This window comes from Natrix helvetica (assembly GCF_964273705.1).
Source record: "Natrix helvetica genome assembly, chromosome: 3".
Taxonomy (NCBI): Eukaryota; Metazoa; Chordata; class Lepidosauria; order Squamata; family Natricidae; genus Natrix; species Natrix helvetica.
In genome coordinates this window covers 142,819,171-142,835,032 of record NC_138549.1, presented here as the reverse complement: position 1 = coordinate 142,835,032, position 15,862 = coordinate 142,819,171, and the positions used below count along the sequence as shown (strand labels likewise).

Sequence of the window (15,862 nt, the reverse complement as noted above, 5' to 3'; positions counted from 1 at the left end):
CCAGAAGATTATTATTTCAGTAGAGCATGGATTTCATATGCCGGACTGCTTCCTTATCTGGTGATTTAGCTAATTCTTTTGCAACTCCTTTGAGCCTTTATTAGCATTATGTTTACATAAATCTACATATCTCTTTCTTTAAATCCCTGCTTTCTGACTCTACAGCCAAACAAAGTTAGGGCACAGATGCTCACAGCAGGGAGAGGGAGGAAACCCAAGTAAAGAAAGTCTTACTGCTTCTCTGTGTTGTGAGCTTGACACTTATCTCTCACTCTTGTTATGTCCTTTGAATAATAAATAAACCAAGCCTTCACCTGAGACTATAGGGAGCTGCTCCCTTCTTTCTCTCAGCATAACATTAGGACAAAATGTCAATTCAGAGATGATGGGGAAAATATTTGGCATGTTTAATAAGCAACACATGTCACAGCGCTTATCAATCTGGGTTACTGATTCATGGTGAAGTCAAACAACTCTAGAAACTGGGTAATGCACTGCCGTTAAACCCTGGCACTAATTGAAGCATTAGATAAACAGAATCTTGAATTCAAATTCCCAACATGAAGGAAGTTGGTGAGATTATGTATATGGTGCAGCAGAATTGAGATCTGAGACCCAGTTTGGTATAATGGTTGAGATGCCAGCTGTGAAATCAGCAAGCTGTGAATTCTAGACCTCCTTTAGAAAAGAAGGTCAGCTAGGGGACTTTGGGTCAATCATTGTCTCTCTCAGTTTGACCCACTTCACTGTTGTTGTTGGTAAACTAGAGGCAGAAGTATTAGATAGGTTTGCCCCAATGGTGGGATTCAATTTTTTTTACTATCGGTTCTGTGGGCATGGCTTGGTGGGCATGGCAAGGCTTGGTGGGCATGGCAGGGGAAGAATACTGTAAAATCTCCATTCCCACCCCACTCCAGGGGAAGGTTACTGAAAAATCCCCATTTCCTCCCGATCAGCTGGGACTCGGGAGGCAGAGAAGAGATAGGGGTGGGGCCAGTCAGAGGTGGTATTTATTGGTTTTCCGAACAACTCAAAATTTCTGCACGGGTTCTCCAGAACTGGTCAGAACCTACTGAATACCACCTCTGGTTTGACCCCTTGAGACAGATAGACAGATAGTTAGATGGATTGATGGTTGGATAGATGATAGATAGATGATAGGTAGGTAGGTAGGTAGATAGATAGATGATAGATAGATAGATAGATAGATAGATAGATAGATAGATAGACAGACTGACTGACAGATATTAAAATCTAGTAATAATAACAACAGACGTTGCTTTTAGACTTATAATTAGAGGCTACTGATCATTGTCAATCATCATCACTGCTATAATTCAGAATAAAAACAGTATTTCATATGCAAATTTATACATACAGATGCATGTATTGAAAAAGGGAATATAAAAATTCAAACAGGAACAATGAGACTGGGTGGACTTACTTTGCATCATGCAATCATGGATGTTTTCAACCTACAGGTGTCATGTTGCCATAAACCAGGTAATATGGTTAAAGCACAGACATCCCTAGATGGATACACTCCAACAATATTCAGACCCATAATTTAAACCTGACTGTGCAATTTTCAGTATTCAGTTTGGTATGTGCATTGCCTACTTGACTTGTTTCTTTACATACAAAAACTCAATGATAAAATAACATTTCATACAAGCAACAAGATATTTTAAAGATGACTCTCTCACCAAGAGGTGAAGTTCTCAATTTTTGCATATTTGGGAATCACAGGAACAATCTATTACGATATTCTGGAAATGCAATTACACCAGTCTGCATTAAGAGCCTTAACTTTCTAAAGATTAGAAGGTGAAAAATGACAACATGTTAAGAGTTACCATTACCAATATGAATTTTGATCTCTTTTAATGTCCTCTGATTACTGGATTACAGCTATTGATGATGCAGTTTCATTGGATTGATCATATTGATATCACCATGCCACCCTACAAAAGAAAAGTCATAGGTATATGTGCAATTTTGTGGCATGCTATGTTTCACCCTAATGGCATACATGGAATTTGATTAACAGGAGGAAGTGTGCCATACATAATGTATGTAAAGAGCAATCACTTCCTCCTCTTAGAAATATGTTATATCTGCAACACTAAGACTACTTCTGTGTCAATGGAGAATGGATGCGTACATGCTTACCTCAGAAAGGGCAATATTGAGTTTTGTACATTTGATATTTAGAACACAAGGCAATACAATCCCTCTACGAAGCATTCCTAAAAGATAAAATAACCAGTTTTCAGAATGAACTGGGTTTTACTTTGCTAACCAGTTCTAAATACGCTAAAAATTATATTGAAATCCTCCAGATGATTGGGGATTTTAAACCAAGTTAGGATGAGCCATATTATTTTCTTAAAACTGAAACTCATCTAAATATCCTGGTTTTATTTTTATGTATTTATATTGGGGAATCATACAGTATGAAATGTGTGGTCATGATTAATCTTGCAGAGCATGTCAGGAGGCATATGGGAAAAGTGTATGAGGTGGAAGATAAATCTTTCCTCTAATCTTTAAAATAAATTGATTTTTAGTCCATTTTCTACAGTGTATTAAATAAATTGCCCAATATTGCCTCTCTGACCAGTACTACTACAGTCATGTCAGAAAAGAGTGAACAGTGACATTGAACATTGATTGAACAGTGACAACAGATCACCATTGCCTGGGGGGGTGTGCCCAGTTGGGGGCTCCTTTTAATGTCACCTGGATCTTCCTGTTCTAGTCCAACAATTAAACACTATAACACACCTGACTGAATGAGCTACTCTGGTCCATGGCAAAAAGCCAAATGCGCAAAAGGCCCTTTTATCATCTGTACTGAAGGCTACATTAGGACCTATGACAGGAATAGTCAACACTCCAGAAGATAGGCTAAAGATACAGAAGGATCTTGAGAAACTTGAACATTGGGCACTATCTAATAAAATGAAATTCAATGGTGAAAAGAGTAAGGTTCTACATTTAGGCAACAACAATGAAATGCACAGGTACAGTATAGGTGGCATCTTGCTCAACAGTAGTAACTGTGAAAGGGATCTTGGAGTCCTCGTGGGCAACCATCTAAATATGAGCCAGCAGTGTGCAGCAGCTGCCAAAAAAGGCAACACAGTTCTAGGCTGCATAAACAGAGGGATAGAATCAAGATCACGTGAAGTGTTAATACCACTTTATAATTTATTTATTTATTTATTCTTAGCGCTTATAAACCGCCCCCTCTCCCGAAAGGGACTCGGGGCGGTGTACAGTCCATCAGAAATACATCATAAATAGTTATAAAATTAGGCAATTAAAATTATTAAGTAGATAAATAAATAAGAGGAGGATAAAAAGATTTACAGAACTGTACTGCTAAGTAAATAATTTGAAATTTAAAAATTTAAAACGCCAACAAATATCCTATAAAATTAAATTTAAAAGAACAATCCCCCTAAAAAACCAGTAAGAAATGTGTTTGCCAGGAGGTAGACGTTATAATTATGCCAGGCCAGCCAGTCGGAACAGGTGTGTCTTCAATTTCTGTCGGAAGGAGCGGAAGTCGGTGGTGGTTCTAATGTCGGGGGGGAGGTCATTCCAGAGGGTTGGGCCCATCACAGAGAAGGCCCTATTCCTTGGTGTCGCCCGTTGGCATTGCCTAGTGGACGGCACCAGGAGAAGCCCCTCCCTGTGAGAGCGAATTGGCCGCAGGGATGTGTGTGGGAGGATGCGATCCCGCAGGTAGCTAGGTCCCGTGCCATGGAGCGCTTTAAAGATGGTGGTCAAAACCTTGAAACGCACCCGAAAAACCACAGGCAGCCAGTGCAGCTCACGCAGGAGCGGTGTTACGTGGGAGTACCTGGTACTCCCCATGACTGCCCGCATGGCTGCGTTCTGGACTAGCTGCAGTCTTCGGGCACGTCCCAAGGGAAGCCCCATGTAGAGAGCATTACAGTAGTCCAGGCGAGACGTCACCAGTGCAAGAGTGACCATGCGCAGGGCATCCCGGTCCAGAAGGGGGCGCAATTGGCGCACCAGGCGAACCTGATGAAACACCCCCCTTGCCACGGCTGCCACATGGTCGTCCATTGACAGCCGGGCATCTAGGAGGATGCCCAAATTGCGCGCCCGTTCCATAGGGGGCAACTGTTCGCCCCCTATGGCCAGTGTTGGAGTCAGCTGGCTGAACTTGGAATACTTGGTAAGGCTGCACTTGGAATACTGCATTCAGTTTTGGTCACCATGATGTAGAAAAGATGTGGAGACTCTAGAAAGAGTGCAGAGAAGAGCAACAAAGATGATTAGGGGACTGGAGACTAAAACATATGAAGAACGATTGCAGGAACCGTGTATGTCTAGTTTAATAGAAAGAAGGACTAGGGGAGACATGATAGCAGTCTTCCAATATCTCAGGGGTTGCCACAAAGAAGAGGGAGTCAAACTATTTTCCAAGGCATCTGAGGGTAGAACAAGAAGCAATGGGTGGAAACTAATCAAGGAGAGAAGCAACTTAGAACGGAGGAGAAATTTCCTGACAGTTAGAACAATTAATCAGTGGAAGAGCTTGCCTCCAGAAGTTGTGAATGCCCCAACACTGGAAGTCTTTAAGAAGATGTTGGATAGCCATTTGTCTGAAACGGTATAGGGTTTCCTGCCTAGGCAGGGGGTTGGACTAGAAGACCTCCAAGGTCCCTTCCAACTCTGCTATTGTATTGTACTTCTCCAAATTGGTCCTTTGACAAGGAGTGCTGGTATTTTTTAAGGGGGAGGGGCATGTCTAGAAAGGACTCCTTTGATGGTCTGTTCAGCCCTATAGGAAACCTAATCACCATCCTGATAACCCGAGATAGAATAAAGCAACAGGAACAGGCTCAGATTATGTGATTATATGTTAATCTAATTAGAAACAGTTGGGGGCTTTTTTCTGAACATATTTTCTCTGTAATATAAACATTAATGAGAGCTTTCTCAAATGAAGTCATCTTTTTATGTAGTCTGTCCTTACCATTCATAATTGGTAGAAACCTGTTTGTGTAAACATCATTGACATAGTCATGGAGCTTCTGCACCTGGAATGTATGATAGTTTCTAATTAGAATCAAAAAGAGAAAGAAATCCCATATTTAAGAAAAAGCTTTATAAGAACCTGAGGGATGCAGTGGCTCAGTGGCTAAGATGCTGAGCTTGTCAATCAGAAAAGTCAGCAGTTTGGCAATTAAAATCCCTAGTGCTGTATAACAGAGTGAGCTGGCGTTACTTGTCCCAGCTTCTGCCAACCTAGCAGGTCGAAAGTATGTAAAAATGCAAGTAGAATAATAGTGGGAAGGTAACAGCATTCCGTGCGCTTTCGGCATTTAGTCATGCCGGCCACATGACCACAGAGACATCTTCGGACAGCGCTGGCTCTTCAGCTTTGAAATGGAGATGAGTACCGCTCCTTAGAGTTGGGAACGACTAGTACATATGTGCGAGGGAGACCTTTATCTTTACCTTTATATAAGAACCTACAGTAGATGGTAGCCTCTTTTGTGTGCTATTGTAAGCTTGAATATCTTCCAAGCAACCTTGGAGGATATCAGAAAACTAACAGGATTGCATCTATTAATACTTGGATGGCCAACAAGTAGGAAATCCCGGGGTAATAGAATACACTGAGACAGGAAAAGGTGGTGGCAAACCATTTCTATATTACTACTCAGAAAACAATATACCTGTGACGATCAGGAGTCAATTCACACCTTGATTACTGATTTCATAATGTCTAAATGCATTCAGTTTTAATTCTTGCATTGAAACCATAATGCTGTTTCTGAACCAGATAGAAATAAATACATATACAATCCGGGGTGGATTCCGGCAGTAATTACTGCTGGTTTGCTCGCAGGCATGTCGCGGGAGCACTTGATGTGCACTGTGCGCACATATGCACTGCAATAAAAATTGTTCTGTGCATGCGCAGAAGCAAAAAACAAAATGGCGGCACCTACAGCGCCACCTGGAGAACTGGTTCAGGGGTGTGGCAGGCCTAGGTCACTGCCGGTTCCAGCGACCCAGGCCACCAAACCACTACCGGTTTGGCTGAACTGGTCCAAACTGGCAGGAACCCACCACTGACACAATCCTGGGAACAAGAAGGCATGTAAATATAGAGATGAGAAGTTCTTCTTCTAGGGCAATCTCCTGCATTCTAGTGTCCTGCAATTGTGTTGGACCCCCCCTTCCCCCCCAATGTTCAGTCAACATATTATTGGCAGCCCCAAATTAACTCGGTGGCACCAAGGTAGTGAGGAGTTTTAGTAACTGAATATAAAAGTTTCAGTCAGTTCAGTATCCAGGTCCTTTTCATTAGATTCTCAATTTCCATGATCTGTTACTATGGTATTAGGATGCCATGCAGGGTTCATTATATCACGAATGCAGTTTAATGTAAAACCATCTGATTTGCCTGTGACATAACTCAAGGAAACTTACATTGGTAGTGCCAACAGAAGAAGATGCTTGAACAATGTCAAAACTGTAAAGAAAAAAAATCAGGTGTATCTAATTAGGGGGAGGAAGCATGCTATGAACGGAGTGAAAGTGGAAAAAACATTGGTGCAGAGAAATAGCTTGGTAGCTGCACCAATTTCCAGACTGCCAAACTATTTCAGACATGATATTGACAGTTCTTTTATTTTGAGCCCTTCTGCTAAAAATAGGGGCCTTGTTCTCCAGAATTTCTGAAACACAGTTCCCAGCAGCCTTATCAGTCAATTCAGCAACATCTGGAAGACAACCAGATGTTTTATTACTTCCTTAAAAGCGAATATATAGAGGAAGAGTCTGTTTTTCCTATCCGCTTAGAGCTGCGATGTTGCAAGTATTATTTATTTAAGTTTTTAAACAGCCCAATAGCTGACACAACCTGGGCAATTATAACAATACACCAAAATATACAATTTGAATAAGAACACATAGATATAAAATTTAGCCATCAGTGACGTGCAGTCAGGTGAGGCAAGTGAGGCACAGCCTCACCACTCTCATCATGAAAAAAAAAAGTAAAAGGAAAAAGCTGAGCTAGTTGCTGCCTCACCGTGGATGACTCTGCTTAACCTCACTGGTGCTCTACCTCCCCAAGTGTAGTGACTTCCTCCCCAGGCCCCCATTCATTTCTCTCTCTCACACACACAGCTGGATAAAACTATATAAAAATCTAGCCCAGCTTCACTGATTACAAGTTTGAAAAGGCAACGTGGCTCCACCTGCAATCAAACTACACTTGGGGAGGGAGAGCACAAGCGAGCACTGAGGAGACCACAGGAGGAGGCAGGAAGCCAGGCAAAGAGCCATGCTGTAGTACACACACTTCCCCCCAGCCTCTTTCTTTTGGAAGGCTCGGCTCGGCTCCCCTCCGGCTTCTCTGCCTCTCCTCTCACCCCAGCCTGCCAGCAGGAGGTGGTGGGTGGGCTTTATTGTGTTCCAGGCATTTCCCACCCAGACAGCAGGCTGCATTTGCAATGGTGGAGGTGTTTGGGAAAGGCAGCAGGGGAATGGGGGGGGGGGGGAGATGGCAGAGGAGCTGCTTTCAAACCACTGGAAAAGATATCCAATCCAACTTTTGTGTGTGTGGGGGGGGTTGTTTGAGAGTGAGTGAGAGAGGGAAGGGGTAGGAGAGATAGTCCAATCCAACTTCTGTGTTTGTGTGTGTGTGTGTGTGTGTGTGTGTGTTTGAGAGAGGGGGAGGAAGGGAGAGAGGGAGGAAGGAGGGGAAGGAGAAGAAAAAGAAAAAGAAAGAAGGAGCAAAGGAGAAAAACAAATGCTGTCGCTTTAAATTGGAACTGAGCATGCCTGGCTGTGGAATTCTGGGAGTTGAAGTCCACAAGTCTAAAAATATTTGAAACCCAGCACTGTGTCAGTGCCTCACCAGTCATAAACCTCACCGCACGTCACTGGTAGCCATTATATAAAATTAAGCAGCTGCAAGGAAATCATGGCAAAACTAAAACTATATGAACTAAAATGCAATTGAAAATGCAATTGTATTTCATGGGGAAAAAAGAAAAGTCTTCACATGGTACCTCTTTGTGAACTGCTCTCATTAAATGATCTTAAACTCCAGGTAGGTACACACTGGAGAAGCTGCTACTTCAGGTAAGCTGGTCATAAACCATTTTAGGCCAATAGAGGCCAAACACATAATTATGAACTGAGTCTGAAAATAGACTAGCAATTGATTAGATGGTAAAGAAGTTTACAGACCATTCTAGATTGTTGTTGTTTTTCTATCCTGCTTCCAGACTGATTCACATATATACTTCTGCATGTTTTAAAAAAATAAATAGGAAAGGAAGATAAAAAGAACTCCAAGCCAGCCAAATTTGCATTACTTATGTGTGACAATATTGTGGCCTTGTGCCATCTTCTTAATTGGAAATGAAACTTTCCTTTCCAGCTGCAGTGTGGAAGATCATAAGAAAAACCATGACAATCAGATTAAAATCCTATCTAGTCTGAGAATTCTGTCCACAGTGACTAATCAAGTGATCCATTCGTACAGACTCAAATCCATTCCTTTTCTCAGCTATTTCTGTTAAGAGATACTACTGCAGAAATTGAAGGTAATATATATAATATATTTTTAATATTTGGATTTTGTAAGCCTCCCAGAACCTAATGGAATGGGTAGCCATAATAAATTTGATATATTAAATTAATATATAAATGTGAAAACTTTTATCTTTCACAAATGTTTTAGTCTGAGTCTGAAGTTCTAAAAAAAGATTAACACAATCTGGTTCCCTTATCTTTAGATCAACTCCCATCAGACATAAAGAATTAATTCAGCTTCTAAGCAGTCTCCCTATTTTAGACCTTTATTGTCTCCTGCATCATTAAGTTCTACAACTGCTTACCCATGTAGTTCCCTACTTCTGACTAATTTACTGCCTTCTTGCAGCTCTACTCCAACAACTCCCCTGACATCTGTGCACTATTAAAACTCTCATTGTTATGACCTTTAACTGGTGAAATGGTGCTTTATAGGGAAACACTTTTTGAATCAAGGTACCTCAAATGAGCTGACTTACAGACTGAATCCAAAATCCAGGAGCCATGACTCTTGAAGGAATGAAATTTGGGTAAGTTGTGGCTGCTTCAGAGCTACTGCCTGCTGCTGCACAGTTGGGGTATTGCTGTGATCACTTAGCCATCATTTTCAACATTCCATGAGTTTTCTAGCCAGATAGTCCCCAGGAAGGAGGGGGCCAGGGGACCATAAAGGGAGCAGCAGCTCCTCTGTGAATGGAGGGAGAAATGTTCGGATTGTCTCTGCTGCATTTAACATTGAATTCTATGGCAGAGACAATCTGAACATTTTCCCCTCCATTCACAGCAGCTACTACTCCCTTATGGTCCTCCCCAGTCCCTTCCCTCCCAGGGACTACCTTAAAGGAACAGATTGCAGCAGCTCTGCTGTGAATGGAGGGAGAAACGTTCAGATTGGGTGGGTGGGTTGAGTGGCTGGAAGAGGTGAGTGGCGACAGGGCAACCAGGCGGGCGTGGGTGGGGCCACCAGGGATTTTTGCCACCAGTTCGGAGAACCAATGCTAATCATCCCTGCCATTTCAGCCGAACCTGACCAAGCCAGGATTTCATCCCTGCTTCTAACTAATTCGTAATATGTCTTGCATTGGATACCACTTTAGTCACATATTCTCTGTTATAAATGAATACAACTACAGAAAGCAAGACTAGATTTATGGCTGGACATTGCAGACAGACACATACAGGCAAATACTAGAAGATGATGGACTTTGCTTTACTAGGATAATTTAAGAAGAAGCTGAGCAACTTTCTATCAGAGGAAGAAGAGGTTGTGCACCTCTAAATTCTCTTCAATTTTATAATCTGATGTAGATTAATTCATGCTCCTCTCAACATGGAAGGTGGAGTATCTATGGAGATTCTCAATCATCCAGGTCATGGTTGTTCCAAATGAGTTTTCAAAAGGCAAAGTGAACTTTCTTGGTTTTTTTCCCTTAAACCCCCAAGTGGCCTCAATGACTCTCAGAGTGCTAACAACCAGATGATTGTTAAAGAATATACATAAATTCTTCCATTCCCCATCATTCAGTCAATACTGAAAAAGTTTCTTGGATAAGAAACTTCTTGGATGAGAAGCAGAGCATTTTCAAGGGAGAAAACCAAGAAAAGTATTTTTGAAAAGTGTCATATTCTGTGTGAAGAATGGAGGTGATGCCTAAATGATGACTAACAACTCTTTATTCAATATTGCCTATGAGGCAACTGTTTCTCCTTGACTGACACAGCTCCTTTTATAGGGAAGCTGATCAGCCCACAACCAATCAGAAGAGAGCATTTTCCCGCTCCAACAGAGGACCAGACTGAGAACTTCAACTGACAACTATATACAATACATAACAAAGATCATCTTTGGGACAAGGAAGAAGGAGAGCTGAAAGCGAAAACCTCCCTTATATTCCCAAATAAGATTAAATAATGCTTGAATTAACTCCCACTGATTCTAAATAGCAAGCCATATTTACTAGTTCTAATATTTACCATTGCCAGCTATTTACAATATCTTATCATTCCAAGATATATTTCCATTATATTAATAGAAGGGGAAACCAGGAGAAATATCCATACCTGTTTTGTGACAAAGTAATGAATAATTTGCCATTAGAAGCTGAAAGCCTTGCTTGGAAGGTTATGCTCTACAATGAAAACAAGGGGAAATCATTTCACAGTTTGAAATGCTGTGTTTTTAATGATGGCATTAGTTTTGTGCATCTTATGGTAAAATATTATCAAGAAAGAAAATCTACAATTTGATACCACTATTAGCTATAAACCCAAGTATAAGTTTATTAATATGTATGAGTATGTGTACACCCATGTATCAAAGATGTGTGTTAGAAAATTAATTAAGGTGAACGAAATTCATTCAAAAGTCAACACTAACTTAGGTACACAAACACTATACCAATTTTAAACATGATCAAAACAGCCTAGTGGCTAATATTGTTTGAAGTAGGATCATTCAAGACAAAAATCTTCAGAAAAAATAATAAACCTTGTTACTAAATAACTGCAGTGGAGCCAGAAATGAACCTAGGATCAAAGTAATGGGGTGAGGGATTTACAAGTAATTGGGCCATTGGTAGAGATCGTGACTGGTAGAAATCAAGATCTATGTACTTACAACTTCCAAATGTAGAACAGTCTGACCACGTACAAGCACCTCAGTGAATAGACCTTGTTTCACTTTAATGCTCTGACTATCCATAGAAACAAGCAGGAATGTTGAGCCTCTTGTCTGCATTACCACAGGCTGTGGAGCTGGAAAATGCTCAGATATCTGAAAACAAAAAATGAGTTTGCTTATATAAAGGATTTGTACTTCACCGGGATAATAAATCTATTGTATTTCTTGTAACTAGTGAGATACAGGTTTTATTTTGTGCATCTAGTGTCCTTTATAACGTAAGAATTTGTGTGATGTAAATAAACAAACAAATTCTGGCCTGCTACTTTATATTCTATAGATTCTATCATTTTTAGAGAGATTATATAAAAAGATATTACATCAAGACTTATAAATAAGAAAGAATTGCAATGGATTTAGAATCAAATTACAGTCACATTGGCTATGATAAACCAATCATATTTTGCAATGGTGAATTGCTTGCATTGTCATAATTGTACACCATGTCATTCTACCTATGTTTTGAATGGCTATGTGAATTTGTCTTTGAGAATTAATTTCTTCATTTCACCTCTCTACAATTAAGTGAATTATTGGATTATATTGCTTCATTTTACCTGTAAGAACAGGATCAGGTTTATATTTTCCCAGAAATATATAATAAACCTAAAAAAATTATCATGGGATAAGGTTTTGGGTGCAAAAGTTGTTTCGGCTGACAAAAGAACTGTGATTATAAATAATTCTTATTCAACAGTGAATTTGTAGACATGCAACATGTTCAAATATGTCAGTGCACATAAAAAGATAATAATTTAAAATGAATATGTAGTAACAGCCAGTGGATGATGATCGTTTTATTTTCTTTTAAGCAAATAAAACTCAGTTTGGAAATGTTGGACCCAAAGAAGTTCAACTTTCTAATCTTAGGAATGGCTGTAAGCTCCATCCAATTCACTGGAACCTAACTACTAAATGTAAAAATACACTAATACATAATGAATATAAAGCAATTGATTTAGACTGCATAAAACAATGTCCCAAAAAGGAAATTTACTGACCTTTGTTAATGCAGTTGTCATGAACCATTTCTCCTGTCAAAAAGTATTGATAAGTGAATTAAATTGGAACATCTGTCACTGGCTTAATTTCTGAAATGCTTTCATGGATTTGCCTAAAATCAGTTTCTCTTTCAGCTGCTGTTGATTTTTAATACCCAGACAAATGGGAACAATAGATCCAAAAGTGAGGTAAGAGGAATATTGAACACAGCATCACCTGATCCAAAATCCATGTGGTCTAGAGTGGCCAAAAAGATGCTCTGAAGAAAATCACAAGTAATACCATATATTAAATTCTTTCCTACATAACAGCTGGTGCATTAACTGGTCCTGAAACACAGAATTGCAAGAACTATTCAATCATTAGTTTTGTGTCTTTGAATAACATGGAAGCTCAATGCCAGTTGCAATCATGACCTCACCCCTGCTTCTTTGTTAAGTGTGGCTCTACTTCCACCAGTCATAGCGGCAATCCCATAGCTGATAAAATCCTTGCTTAAGACCATGTGCAGGTTGGTTCCAGAATGTGGCACCACAAGGAATGGTGTGGTTGCGGGTGGTCTTCCTGGTAGAGAAACCTTGAATGTTGCCTGATGAGAATTACATGACAATACAGAAGTACAGTATTTATTAATCTTTAAAGGCAGGATCAGTGGTGTTACCATCTCCCAATAATTTTAATTGAGTCTATAAATGGTTCCGATAAAAGTTAAGCCCATATTTCCAACACCATCTTTGGCCATCGGGGGCGTTCAGCTTGCCCCCGTGGAGCGGGCGCGCAATTTGGGCATCCTCCTGGATGCCCGGCTGTCCATGGATGACCATGTGACAGCCGTGGCAAGGGGGGCGTTCCACCAGGTTCGCCTGGTGCGCCAATTGCGCCCCCTACTGGACCGGGACGCCTTACGCACAGTCACTCATGCGCTGGTGACGTCTCGCCTGGACTACTGTAACGCTCTCTACATGGGGCTTCCCTTGAAATGCACCCGGAGGCTACAGTTGGTCCAGAATGCGGCCGCGCGGGTAATTATGGGGAGTTCTAGGTACTCCCATGTGACACCTTTCCTGCGCGAGCTGCACTGGCTTCCTGTGGTCTATCAGGTGCGTTTCAAGGTTTTGAGAATGATCTTTAAAGCGCTCCATGGCTCAGGACCTAGTTACTTACGGGATCGTATTCTGCCCCATACATCCCTGCGACCAATTCGCTCGCACAGAGAGGGACTCCTCCAGGTGCCATCCACCAGACAGTGCCGAGGGGCGGCGCCTAGGAGTAGAGCCTTCTCTGTGGCGGGCCCAGCCCTGTGGAATGACCTCCCCCCGGATATTAGGACTACCTCTGACCTCCGCTCCTTCCGTGTAAAGCTCAAGACCCACCTATTTCAAGTAGCTGGCCTGGCTCAACCATAGTCTGAACATATCGCTCCTGACGGGTTTTTATTTTTGTAATTTATTCAATTTATTTAGGAGATTTTAATATCGTGATTTTAATTGTCTCCATCCATTTGTCCACCTCCTCTTTGTATACGTCTTTGTATACGTCTATACTATATGTATGTCTGTCCATACTTGTATTTTTATGTTTTTTATTGTACGCCGCCCCGAGTCCTTCGGGAGAGGGTGCGGCTAAGAAATAAATATTATTATTATTATTATTATTATTATTATTATTATTATTATTATTATTATTATTTCCCATTTTTTGGCTTTTAACACTGAAAAGCTAAGTTGCCTTTCATTTGTTTGGAGATCAATTAGCTTGTAGACAGTAGAGCATGATTTTAGCCATCTATGTGGGCTTACATGTGTTCAGTGACGTGCGGTGAGGTTTATGACTGGTGAGGCACTGACACAGTGCTGAGTTTCAAATATTTTTAGACTTGTGGACTTCAACTCCCAGAATTCCACAGCCAGGCATGCTCAGTTCCAATTTAAAGCAAAAGCATTTGTTTTTCTCCTTTGCTCCTTCTTTCTTTTTCTTCTCCTTCCCCTCCTTCCTCCCTCTCTCCCTTCCTCCCCCTCTCTCAAACACACACACACACACACACACACACACACACAGAAGTTGGATTGAACTATCTCTCCCACCCCTTCCCTCTCTCACTCACTCTCAAACAAACCCCCCCACACACACAAAAGTTGGATTGGATATCTTTTCCAGTGGCTTGAAAGCAGCTCCTCTGCCATCCCCCCCCCATTCCCCTGCTGCCTTTCCCAAACACCTCCACCATTGCAAATGCAGCCTGCTGTCTGGGTGGGAAATGCCTGGAACACAATAAAGCCCACCCACCACCTCCTGCTGGCAGGCTGGGGTGAGAGGAGAGGCAGAGAAGCTGGAGGGGAGCCGAGCCGAGCCTTCCAAAAGAAAGAGGCTGGGGGGAAGTGTGTGTACTACAGCATGTTTCAACTCTAATGTACATCCGGTGAATTCACCCAGTTAAAAGTTTATCATTTTTCCCCACACCCCATAATTCATCACATGGTCCAATCTTCATCTTCCACGCTGGCATGTACACCCCTCTTCTTCCGGCCAGGTGTCGAGGTGCAGAGACAAAAGACGACCTTGAGCTTCTAAGAAATTCATAACAATACATTCCACAATCCTACTCCTTTCTATTCCCCCCTCCCAACTACTATACCAATGAAACAGCATAATATATATATGTTTTAATTATGTGGCAGGCCAAAGATCCTAAAAGGAACAGAATTACAGGCCTGACAGCATGGCTCTTTGCCTGGCTTCCTGCCTCCTCCTGTGGTCTCCTCAGTGCTCACTTGTGCTCTCCCTCCCCAAGTGTAGTTTGATTGCAGGTGGAGCCACGTTGCCTTTTCAAACTTGTAATCAGTGAAGCTGGGCTAGATTTTTATATAGTTTTATCCAGCTGTGTGTGTGTGAGAGAGAAATGAATGGGGGCCTGGGGAGGAAGTCACTACACTTGGGGAGGGAGAGCACCAGTGAGGTTAAGCTGAGTCATCCACGGTGAGGCAGCAACTAGCTCAGCTTTTTCCTTTTACTTTTTTTTTCATGATGAGAGTGGTGAGGCTGTGCCTCACTTGCCTCACCTGACTGCACGTCACTGCATGTGTTGAAACTATTCGTTTTTAGATAAAACACATCTGAAGGTTAGGAAGAAAGCCAATCTCTCTCTTTCAGGTTTCTGTTGATCCATCTTTGATGGAAAACTATTCGTTTTGATCCCACTATTCGAAGTGGGATTGGAGCAAAACTCTCAATATGCACCTCAGAGGAGTTGGAGCACTTTTGAGAAGATGGGTCTTTGAGAAACCGGTAAAGGAAAAAGGGTCTTATTGAGAACAAAAAAGAATTAAGGATGTGACGTGTGGAATGTAAGAGAATAAGAATCAATTGGTAGTTTCAATGCAGGAATTGGAAGAATAAAATCTTGAAGATACCTATAGCAATCTCCAGGCCTAGTTTAAGGTAGAATGTTTTGAATTTCTTTTTTCTGGGCTTTTTGCAGCCTGCACTTTAAACATAAATTCAGCCCTTTTAATATATATGCAAAAATGGAATCTAAAAGGATATCAAAATTATCTTTAAACATGAGACCTCCTTAATAAT

The 15,862-nt window shown here is 41.2% G+C and overlaps 1 protein-coding gene across 1 annotated transcript; it reads right to left on the bottom strand.

Annotated features, from left to right (window-relative positions):
- Positions 1-1,455: 1,455 nt before the first annotated feature.
- On the bottom strand, positions 1,456-11,341 carry LOC309389789 (BPI fold-containing family B member 2-like). Its single transcript, XM_081948604.1, has 6 exons — positions 11,219-11,341; positions 10,663-10,730; positions 6,484-6,526; positions 5,018-5,081; positions 2,173-2,249; positions 1,456-1,964 (listed from the first exon to the last, which is right to left on the bottom strand). Exons 1-6 carry the CDS (start codon positions 11,336-11,338, stop codon positions 1,941-1,943), a joined length of 396 nt encoding a protein of 131 aa, XP_081804730.1. The 5' UTR covers positions 11,339-11,341; the 3' UTR covers positions 1,456-1,940.
- Positions 11,342-15,862: the final 4,521 nt, after the last annotated feature.